General features: G+C 46.3%; 1 protein-coding gene across 1 annotated transcript in view; it reads right to left on the bottom strand.

The window, feature by feature from the left end:
* Positions 1-480: 480 nt before the first annotated feature.
* Positions 481-12,166, bottom strand: part of LOC108941952 (reticulon-1-like) — a 32,317-nt gene continuing 20,631 nt past the window's right edge. Inside the window, exons 3-8 of the mRNA XM_018764888.2 lie at positions 6,997-7,204; positions 6,582-6,720; positions 6,130-6,199; positions 1,625-1,671; positions 1,473-1,531; positions 481-800 (exon numbers count right to left, since the gene is read on the bottom strand). Coding sequence (XP_018620404.2) covers positions 758-800; positions 1,473-1,531; positions 1,625-1,671; positions 6,130-6,199; positions 6,582-6,720; positions 6,997-7,204 — 566 coding nt within the window. The 3' untranslated portion in view covers positions 481-757. The remainder of the gene's footprint in view (positions 801-1,472; positions 1,532-1,624; positions 1,672-6,129; positions 6,200-6,581; positions 6,721-6,996; positions 7,205-12,166) is intronic.

Consider the following 12,166-nt stretch of genomic DNA (forward strand, 5'->3'; position numbering starts at 1 on the left):
GGGAACCGGAGCCTACCCGGTAACACAGGGCATAAGGCTGGAGAGGGAGGGGACACACCCAGGACGGGACGCCAGTCCATCGCAAGGCACCCCAAGCAGGACTCTAACCCCAGACCCACCGGAGAGCAGGACCCGGTCCAACCCACTGCGCCACCGCACCCCCCAACTTAATTCAATTCAATTCAATTTATTTTTATAGAGCGCTCATGCAGTGACACAGAGTGCTTTAACACAGGCACAAGGCAAGAAAAACAGATACAAACAAAGAAGACAGTCAAGTAATGGCTACCATAATGAGGTACTTTTATACATCTGTAAGTATGCCTATATGTAGAAGTATACTGAGCAAAAAGATACCACATCAACCAATCACTAAATGTAATAAAACATTTTAAGGACTACAGCAGAGCATTAAAAATAGGGAACCTGCCATGTTTTGTGTGAGATGCCAATAGTGGTAATATAAAAGAAAGGCGGAAAAGCACAACAAAAAAATACAACAGAGCAAATGCGACTTCAAGAAACTGAATTCCATGCATTTAATAAACAATAAAGACACATCTAGTTTTTGTCTGTTGTTTTGACTTGCCCTTTCCCTCATTAGACTTTAGCTCTGGACATGGGTAATGTTAAGTATGACTCCTACGCTTCTACAGGCTGCCTGGGGAAGGGTGGCAGCGTGCTACTTCTGGACTGGGGAATGAACCTCCCTTCTAGCAGGTCTTGTCTTCCAGTCACCGTCCATGTTTCTAAAAGTCTATTCTGTCTTCCTCTTGGCTCCTGGTATCTTTTCCTGGATCCTGTGGAATGAGACACATACAAAAATATGGGACTACTCTAACCTAAACCAAAAACCTAGCGTTATATGTAGCACAAGATTTAGCACAGTACCACTGTGAAGCAGCACAAAATGTATATATAGAGTACCTAGCAAAAGTATTCAAACCTAGTGAAAATGATCAACATGGCCTGGATTACAAATTATATTAACACATGTCTTTACAATCATTATTGTTGTTGTAATCTCATGCTTTAAAACTAAATCATCTGAACCAAAATAAATTGTTTGCAGACAGTTTAAAGAAAATGAAAAATTGAAATATGCTGCTTCCATAAAAAATGATTTGTTGAAGCTATGAACCTGAAGGAAAGCTGTGAGAATGAAGACACGCGTTCTAATTTTTAATATAGGTAATGCTGAGAATTTCCATGGGCTTTGAATACTTTTGCAAGGGACTGTGGATCTGTAAATAACCATAAATGCACTACTGAAGAATTTATTCAAATCTCCATCAGCTTAACCTTCGAGGGCATTCCAAAAAACAAAGAGAATGCTTGATGAACCACTGTTGCGAAACATGATTTTGTAAGTATTTAGCACACAAAGACATGGTGGAAGACAGGATTCACCTGATCTAGCACAAAGAACCTACATCCATCGTGGAGTGTAAAGCATTCTGAGAACCACTTACTTTCCCACCACACAGTTTACATGGGTCTTTATTAGTCCCAGGTACTGATCAATCTGCGCCTATAATGACACGAAGGAGACTGATTTAAAAACCAGACCTGGAGTTTGACAGCTTGTCTGCTCTGGGTGGAAATTAGGAAACCTGATCCTTACCTGGTACTTCTCATACACCACTGGCATGGAAAACATGGACACAACCACTACAGAGATGGAGGACAGAACACAGAAGTCAAAGGTCACTTAGCTAATATTTCCATTTCAGTCACTATGACACTCAGTTGTGACCCACTTGAGTTATGTTTATATTTACACTTTGTGTGTGACCTAGTACACTGTAATGCAGTGTGTAGCCTGGTGTATAGCCTAGCATATTACCCATTTTATGGTTAATACAAATCCAGTGAATTGGATGATGTCTAGCCCATGTTTAGCCCTGGCCCTCTTGGCCACTTCCTGGATGACCTTGAAAACTTGTTGAGCTCTCTGCCAGGGGACAACTCTCCGCTGATTCTCCTGGGTGACTTCAACCTGCATGTCGATGACGTTCATGCAAGCGACCTTCTGTTGCTCCTACAGTCCTTTGATCTCTCCCTGTCCCAATCCCTTGCTACTCACAAAGTGGGCAACTGTCTTGACCTTGTATTTTCCTGCAGCTGTGGCTATCCCATTCTCTCTGTCATGCCACTGCATGTCTCTGACCACTTCTTCATTTCCTTTCAACCCTCCCTCACCACTAACTCTTCGTCTCTTCCTGCACCCGCTGTCACCTTTCTCCGCAACTTAAAATCTCTCTCACCTTCCTGCTTTGCCTCTGCTACTCTGGCTGCTCTCCCTTCTGCTCCACAATTCTCAGATCTATCTACAGATGATGCCACTAACACTTTCCTCTCTTCCCTGTCTTCCACCCTTGACTCTCTCTGCACTCTGTCTTCTAGACCACCACACCCCATTGCTACCCCATGGCTTTCTGATACGTTACGTGCTAACAGGACCAAACTGCAGGCTGCAGAGCGAAGATGGCGTAAATCTAAAACTCCATCGGACCTGGATGCTTACCAGTCACTCTTAGCTGCTTTTCAGTCTGCTGTCTCTTCAGCTAAAACCTCCTTCTTCCACAACAAAATACAGTCTGAATCAAAAAACCACACGGTCTCTTTGCCACCTTCTCATCCTTTCTGTGTCCCCCCGGCACCTCCTCCTCCCTCTTCTCTCACTGCTGAAGACTTTGCTTTGTTTTTCAGAGACAAAGTCAAAGCTATCACTGATAAATTCTCACCACCAACCTGTCCAGTTCGTGCTGGACCTCCCTGCAAAGCTATCCTTTCCAACTTCAAGCCGCTCTCTGAATCTGAAGTCGCTGACCTCCTGATATTGCGCAGAGCCACCACCTGCTCGCTTGATCCGATCCCATCATCACTCCTCCAGAACATTTCCCCACAACTATCGTCCTTCATTTCTTCTATCATCAACTCCTCACTCTCTTCTAGCTGTTTCCCAGATGCCTTCAAAACTGCTCTAATTTTACCTCTGTTAAAAAAAATCCTCCCTGGACCCCAATCTGGTTGAAAATTACAGACCGGTCTCTCTCCTCTCCTTCCTGTCCAAAACCCTTGAGCGGGCAGCCTGTGATCACTGTCCGATTTCCTCACCAGAACCATCTCCTTGATGGTTATCAGTCTGGTTTCAAAGTTGGTCACTCCACTGAGACCGCCCTTCTGGCGTATCTGACGCTCTCCAAGCTGCTAGAGCTGCCTCCCTCTCCTCGGTCCTCATACTTCTCGATCTGTCTGCAGCATTCGACAGTGTAAATCATCGGATTCTACTCTCCTCTCTTAACCAGCTTTGGATCAAAGGTGCGGCACTAAGATGGTTTGAGTCCTACCTCTCTGACAGATCCTATCAAGTGGTCTGGTGGAGCTCTCGTTCTTCTCCTCTGCCTCTCTCAACTGGTGTTCTGCAGGGCTCGGTATTGGGTCCTCTTCTTTTCTCCATCTACACCTCCTCCCTTGGTCCGGTCATAGCCTCCCATGGATTCAAATACCACTACTATGCTGATGATACCCAGTTCTTCCTCTCCTTTCCATCTGGTGCATCAGACATCTCCGCACGCATTGCTGCCTGCTTGTCGGACATCTCTGCATAGATGTATGATCAACACCTCCAGCTCAACCTCTCCAAAATAGAGATTCTTTACCTCCCAGCTGGCCTGTCCTCCTGTCCCGACCACTCGATCAAACTGGACAACTCACTCATTTTGCCTAGCTCCTTTGCTAAGAGTCTGGGAGTAACGATTGACTCAAGTCTGTCTTTCTCTCAGCACATTGAAGCCACAACCCGGTCCTGCAGATACATCCTGCATAGTATTCGTAGGATCCGTCCCTACCTCACTACTGACTCCGCCCAACTACTTGTCCAGGCCATGGTGACTTCCCGTCTGGAGTACTGCAGCTCTCTTCTGTGTGGCCTTCCTGCTAATGCCATCAAACCTCTGCAGCTTCTACAGAATGCTGCTGCACGAGTTGTGTCTGATTTGCCAAAGCGCTCCCATGTATCTCCTCTACTCATCTCTCTGCACTGGCTTCCTATAGCTGCCTGAATCAAATTCAAAACCCTGGTTACTGTGTACAAATGCATCAATAGAACTGCTCCTCGCTATTTACAGGACTTATCAACTGGTACACTCCAGCCAGGCCCTTCGCTCATCTACTTCTGCTTGCTTGGTGGTCCCGCGCACGAAAGGCAAAGCTCGGAGGTTCTCGGTTCTGGGTCCATTGTGGTGGAATGACCTTCCCCTGTCACTCAGAACTGCGGAAACTCTCTCTGTTTTCAAGAAGGGTCTGAAAACCCACCTTTTCCAGATCCACTTCGCCCAAGATCTATTCAGATCATCTATGGTGTAACTGTTCATGCATCGTAGCTCCAGAAGCATCCCCAGATACAACCTTTATTCAGCCATTACTCTGGTATTGTATTGCTCATTTTTGTATCTTCTAATATTTAATTAAAAAAAATACATTAAAAAATAATTGGTGCGGGTATCGGGATTTGTCTATCCTGTGTCTTATGCACCTACTTGAATGATGAACCTTGGTGCAGCAAGTGGTAGGGAACAAATTAGGTTTGCTTGAGACTTTCATGTCTGCAGCTATGTCTCCTTCTCTCAGTGTAATGCATAAATTGTACTTTTGCTGAGATGTACATTGCTTTGGACAAAAGTGTCTGCTAAATGAATAAATGTAAATGTAATGTTAACATGCTGAGTCTATAACTCACTCTCTGGGTCTATTATTATTACATTTACATTTACATTACTTATTTAGCAGACGCTTTTCTCCAAAGCGACTTCCAGTGAGCTCTATGTAGCATTATCAGCTCACACCCTTATTCCATCAAGGTAACTTACACTGCTAGATACACTACTTACAATGGGTAACTCATCATACATCAGTGGAACACTCTCTGTACTCACTCACTATGGGTGAACCTGAAGAGCATGGTGTTGGACTGATTATTGATTTGTTGTTGGCATGGAGTCAATGGTGATGCTTGGAAAGTACATAAATAAGGCCTCCAGAAAACTTCTATCTTGGACTTGTATCCTTAGTGTTGAAAGGAGTGTCTCCATTGTTTCTGCAACTGAGTCTGTCCATCTAGTTGCCCGTCATTCTCTTTTTCCTTCTTACTTCCCAAGCATTGTTGATTCAGCTGAATGACTGAACTGATGCTTTTGTCCAAGATGACTTGCAATACTGTGTTCAATAACTAGGTGACAAGGAATTGTTTATTCATGTATATAATAGAATGCTCTACTGGAGCAATTCAGAGTAAGTACTTTGATCAAGGGTGATTTCAGACAGGGAACACTGATTCTTGAACCGTAACCACTATGCCTCCTGCTGCTCCTGTATACGTATACATGTTAATATTGCATTTGCATATGAGGTAATGTTTACCGAATGATGTTAGGGACCCATTTTGAATTGACACTAGCAGTCCAATGGTTTTGTCAAATATTCTTTCCTGTCTCTTCATTATGCATGCATTACATACATAAATACATTACTTCATTTAGCAGACACTTCTCTCCAAAGTAACTTCCAACAAACACTAGTTAGTTTTATCAGCCTTACTCATCCAAAGTGACTTACACTGCTATATACACAACCTATAATATGAGTTGTAATCCATACATCAGTGAAACACAATCTTTGTGTCACTCACACATTATGGGTGACTTAGTCACCAATACACTTAAACAGCACGTCTTTGAACTGTGGGAGGAAACCAACTCAGAGACAGGGAGAACATGCAAACTTCACACAGACTGAGTGGGGGTCGAACTCGCATCCTCTGGCACCAAGGCTCTGTGAGACAGAGACAGCAGCGCTACTCACTGTGCCACCATGCCACTCATACATAGATATATGTATGTACAATACTATATTACAGTATTAATTATTGTTTAATAGCAGCTGTTCAGATTTTGATAATTTCATTCTTTAGTAAGGTAGGAGTTATTTTTCATTATGTATGAGATTTTTTAGTGATTTCTGGGTGTGCTTATGTCCCGTTTGAAATGAGTTATTAAAGCACTGGTTGTACTCTATCTGTGGTCAGCTGTGTGTAGACAAGCATACAGAGCTTCTGGAGTTTCTCACCCATGATCAGCAAGGTAAGGCCGTTGAACAGAGTGCCCACATAGGTAAGCAGCCACATCAGCACGGAAAACTGAAACACAAGAAGCTCATTCAGTCCTGCTGTTCATTCACTCTACAGGGGAAAGACACACAAACAGAAGAGTGTACATTGTGATAAGACCATAACAAGTAGTGTGATGTTTGTGTTGTGATCTTTGTATAGGTGTCCTATGTGAGATGTTTTAGTGTGTAATGAGTGGTTGTTTTGTGCCTGAACTTCAATAAGTCAACCAGGTCATTTATAGTTGGGATTACGGAGTGTGGCAAGGATGTTTTCGGTATCTGACTTCAAGTAATTGCAGTAGGTTTGCGGGTGTTTATGTATTAGGGGGGTGTCTTCTGTGTCTAACTTTGAGAAAGTCACACAAGGCCTGAGTTCATAGTGTGAGGGGAGTGTATTTTTTGCATTCAACCTTGAGCGAGTCCACCAGGTCCTGCACCAGGAACAGCCGACACAGCTCCTTCAGTATGCAACTGATATAGTACTGGGCTCCTTCAGCATATTTTTGCATCTGCTCCTGCGACAGGGTCATGTCAATTTCCAAGTAGGACCTGCCCCACAACAAGTATGCACAGGTGGTAAAGGAGTGCACACAGTCAAAGAAATTCCTCTCTGCCTAAATAGAGAAACATGGACAAACACACATCTAGACACAAACATATGGGATAAATGCCATGTACTCACACAGAAACACAGTCTCTTACACAAACACAGATAGAAAAAACAACACAAAAAATGAAAAGTTGATAAAAATATTTTCTTTACAAAAGCAACCATTTATTAAATGTGTCAGCTGCGTGCACTGACATACATAAAAACAAACTCACCTGAAAGGGTGACCCTCATCTGTTTTCTGCACAGCCTGTAAGACGGACTTGTAGATCCTGAAACTGACGGTGGTGGAGAGGATCGCCAAGGCAAGGTAGGCTCCCACGCTCACCACACTAAACTGTGTGAGTGACAAGAGTAGGAGCAGCATGCTGCTCAACAGGAGTGCTGTCTTCTTTACATCCCGCCAGTATAGCAGATCTACAGCTGAAAGGCAGAGGGCAGCTTAGTTAGTAACCTTCAGACACCCATAGGGTCCCATCTGGGTGGTCCCACTTGCTCCACCACCTTCTCAGTGGGCAAGGTGAACAATAAGGATGATAAAAAATGACATTTCCACTTGTTTATTCTTTGTGGACCCTATATTCATTCAGAATATGGATGTATGGCTGGATTCAGCTTCCTAGATTGTTTCATAATTTCAATGGCTGCAGTTTCATAAAATACTGAAAGCTTTGGTGCTCAAAGAAGATGACATTTTCACATACCATATTCAAAAATTCAACCAATGGTTTCCATGGCCACAGGTGACCCACAGCTATGTGTGTTGCTGCCACGCCCACACCTCCGGGTCAACACGGAACACCTGGGACGCAATGCAGACTACAGCATAAAAGGCTGCGTCAGACCACCAGCTGATGCGGAACCGTGATCTGCCTCTTCGTTAGCGACCTTCTCCAGCCATTTACTGTTCCCGAACGCCTTCCCCGAACCCGTCCCTTGTTCCCCTGATCTACTGCCTCTTTCTGATCATCGACCTCTTGCCTGTATACTGACCTCGCCTTTTGGATCCTCCCTGTTACGACGTTCGCACCTCGAAGACCCTTTGTCCGTCCTCTGACCTCCTCTCTTGGATTTCCCCGAAGACACCACCACGATTACCGCTCTGCACTTGGGTCCGCCGCTTCCCTCAGACCCAACCATAACAGTTGCATCTCTGCTTTTTACAGTCTCTGCTTCTCTTTCTCCCACTCCATTCTCACCTGTCTATCTGTTCTTATGGTAGACAACTGCAGATTCCACAGAAGTAACCCCTGTTCTTCAGAAAAATTTATAGAGCACTAACTTGAACATCCACCTCAGTCAACAACTTATCAATCCCTCTGATCCATAAGTAAACATTCCATCCATTAAAAATATGTTATTCACTATAACAGCTATCTTATACTGTAGAAAGATTATAACAAAGAAAGAGGCAGTTACGTTATTCCTTCTCAAAGCAGACCAGGCTTGGAATCGAGTGGCCAGAGTCATGGTTAAGACTTGGCACCATACAGTTATGACTAGAGAATGGAGGTCTTGGGACTATTGCTGAGGTTTGAGATAATACTTGACCAAACGTACGACCTAAATCGAGAGAAAAGGTACACTCCATCCCACACATAAATGGGGTCCTGTACAGTCAAACACTCCAATGGCTTGTGAAAATTATTTAATAAAACTGGATTATTATTCAGTAAAATGACATTTTTGCTGTTTACATGTAATTTCATTTCCATCAGCAAGTATTTCCTTTCATGCAATGGCTTGCATCTGACAAGCAAAAGCTCAATGCTTATGAAGTTTAGCAGAATAATGACCCTTTTCATCAAAATAACTTGTTCAACAAAGACACAAAAAAAAGGTTCAAAAGCCAAATAAATGGCAAAACACAAAAATGAAAGAACTGCCTTCTGAGAAGAAACTGGGCATCCATCCATCCATCCATCCATCCATCTTCTGTCCCGCTTGTCCTAAAAGGGTCGCGGTGGCAGTAGGGAGAGCAGAGAGGCCCAGCCGCCCCTGTCCCCTGCAACTTCCTCCAGCTCAACCTGGGGGATCCCCAGCCATTCCCAGGCCAACTGTGAGATGTAATCCCTCCAGCGGGTCCTGGGCCGACCTCGGGGCCTCATCCCAGTTGGCCGTGCCTGGTATACCTCCAAAGGGAGGCATCCAGGGGGCATCCTTATCAGATGCCCGAACCACTTCAACTGGCTCCTCTCAATGCGAAGGAGTAGCAGCTCTACTCTGAGCTCCTCCCGGATGTCCGAACTCCTCATCCTGTCACGGAGAGTCAGTCCCAGCACCCTGCGGAGAAAACTCACTTCGGTCGCTTGTATCCACGATCTTATTCTTTCGGTCATCACCTGGCGCTTCTTCCTTACATACTTGAATTTCATTACCAATTACAGATTACTTTCCTCCTTACATTGTACAAAATACTGACCCTATAGTAAAGAACAGGATATAAGATGTGGCTAGAGTGTGAAAGAACCACTCCCTGGTAAGTAAAATGGTGATATGGCAGACAAAGAAATATCTCAAAGACCTGGGTATCCCATGGATAAACTACAATAAAAGATTTTAAAGTGTACCCAATTCCTGAATAATATCAGTTATGGAAATATATTGAGGTTATTCTTCAATGGCAGCCATATCTAAACAGGAAATATTGCCATAAAACGTAGACAAAGGATATTAGATTAAAAGACCAATATCACCCACCTCTTTCAGTGATTTGAGGTTGTTCACAAGGAATGAATATCAGCTAGTACAAGCCCTGACTACAGTCAAAGTGTACAGTGATGACATCAGAATGGAGTCTGGCCTCAACAGATGTGCCAAAGCAATATTCAAGCACAGGATGCTAGTAGAAAGCCAAGATATCTAACTGAAGGACAACAATGTCATCTGAAACATTGACCAACAAAATGATGGGATACAGCATACCCTGATGAAATACAGCCTTACATTACAAAGAATATATATTAAGAGAAATGGTGGCTGTGGACTCAACTGGAATCTGCTCATAAAACAGCAATTGTTGACCTGAGTAACTACATAAAATCAGGCAAAGACAAGTTAGGCTATATATAATGCAGAAAAGGCTAAGTTCAGCTTTTAAAAAGGAGCAAAACAGTTTAGAGAAACATCTGTCTCAACAAACTGCTGTACAAAACAATAAGATACTACTCGAGAATATCCATCCATCCATCTTCCTCCGCTTATCCAGGACCGGGTCGCGGGGGCAGTAGTCTAAGCAGAGCCCCCCAGACTTCCCTCTCCCCGCAAACCTCCTCCAGCACCTCTGGGGGAACCCCAAGGCGTTCCCAGGCCAGCCGGGAGACGTAGTCATACAGGAAACGAACAGCCCGTAGCAGCTAGCCCTGAACCCCATAATCCCAAAGTACCTCCCACAGGATGCCACGAGGGACACGGTCGAAAGCCTTCTCCAGGTCCACAAAACACATAACACATATGGACTGGTTGGGCAAACTCCCACGAACCCTCCAGCACCCTAGTGAGGGTATAGAGCTGGTCCAGTGTTCCACGGCCAGGGCGAAAACCACATTGCTCCTCCTGAATCCAAGGTTCGACTATCAGTTGGATTCTCCTCTCCAGTACCCCAGCATAGACTTTCCCAGGGAGGCTAAGGAGTGTGATCCCCCTGTAGTTGGAACACAGTCTCCGGTCCCCCTTCTTAAAAAGAGGGACCACCACCCCGGTCTGCCAGTCCAGAGGCACCGTTTCCGAGCTCCACGCGATGCTGCAGAGGCGTGTCAGCCAAGACAGCCCCACAACATCCAGAGACTTGAGAAACTCAGGGCGGATCTCATCCCGGAGCCTTGCCACTGAGGAGTTTTTTTGACTACCTCAGCAACTTCAGCCAGGGTAATGGACGAGTCCCCCTCCGAGTCCCCGGCCTCAGCTTCCTCTACGGAAGGCGTGTCGGAGGGATTGAGGAGATCCTCAAAGTACTCCTTCCACCGCCCACGGACATCCTCAGCTGAGGTCAGCAGCGCACCACTTCCTCTGTAAACAGTGTTTGTGGAACACCGCTTCCCCCCTCTGAGTCGCCGGACAGTTTGCCAGAATCTCTTTGAGGCCGACCGAAAGTCTTCCTCCATGGCCTCACCGAACTCCTCCCAAGCCCGAGTTTTTGCCGCGGCGACTGCCAGAGCCGCGCTCCGTTTGGCCCGTAGGTACATGTCAGCTGCTTCAGGAGTCCCATGAGCCAGCCAGGCCCGATAGAACTCCTTCTTCAGCTTGACGGCATCCCTTACCTCCGGTGTCCACCACCGTGTTCGGGGATTGCCGCCGCGACAGGCGCCGGAGACCTTATGGCCGCAGCTCCGAACCGCCGCCCCGACAATGGAGGCGTGGAACATAGTCCATTCGGACTCAATGTCCCCAGTCTCCCTCGGGACCTGGTTGAAGCTCTGTCGGAGGTGGGAGTTGAAGACCTCTCTGACAGGGGCCTCCGCCAAACGTTCCCAACAGACCCTCACTATGCGTTTGGGCCTGCCAGGTCTGTCCAGCTTTTTCCCCCGCCATTGAATCCAACTCACCACCAGGTGGTGATCAGTTGACAGCTCAGCCCCTTTCTTCACCCGAGTGTCCAAGACATATGGCCGAAGATCAGAAGAAACGACTACAAAGTCGATCATCGACCTCCGACCTAGGGTGTCCTGGTGCCAAGTGCACTGATGGACACCCTTATGCATGAACATGGTGTTTGTTATGGACAAACAGTGACTAGCACAGAAATCCAATAACAACTCACCGCTCAGGTTAGGATCAGGGAGGCCATTCCTCCCAATCACGCCCCTCCAGTTGTCACTGTCGCCGCCCACGTGGGCGTTAAAGTCCCCCAGTAGAACGACAGAGTCCCCAGTGGGAGCACTTTCCAGCACGCCCCCCAGGGACTCTAAAAAGGCCGGGTACTCTGCACTGCCGCTAGGCGCATAAGCACAAACGACAGTGAGAGACCGTTCCCTGACCCGAAGGCGCAGGGAGACAACCCTCTCGTTCACCGGGGTAGACTCCAACACATGGCGGCTGAACGGGGGGCTATTAATAAGCCCACACCCGCCTGCCGCCTCTCACCCTGGGCAACGCCAGAATAGTCGAGAGTCCACCCTTGGTCGAGAAGAGTGTTCCAGAACCCAAGCTGTGAGTGGAAGTGAGCCCGACTATATCTAGACGGTATCTTTCAACCTCCTGCACTAGCTCAGGCTCCTTCCCCACTAGTGAGGTGACATTCCAAGTCCCAAAAGCCAGAATTGGTGCCCGAGGTTTGGGTCGGCCGGGCACTCGGCCCCGACCACCGCCCAAATCACAACGCACTGGCCCCTTATGGCCTCCCCGGCAGGTGGTGAGCCCACCGAAGAGCGGCTCCACGTCTTGGCT

Source organism: Scleropages formosus, chromosome 21 (assembly GCF_900964775.1).
Source record: "Scleropages formosus chromosome 21, fSclFor1.1, whole genome shotgun sequence".
In the NCBI taxonomy this organism is placed as follows: Eukaryota; Metazoa; Chordata; class Actinopteri; order Osteoglossiformes; family Osteoglossidae; genus Scleropages; species Scleropages formosus.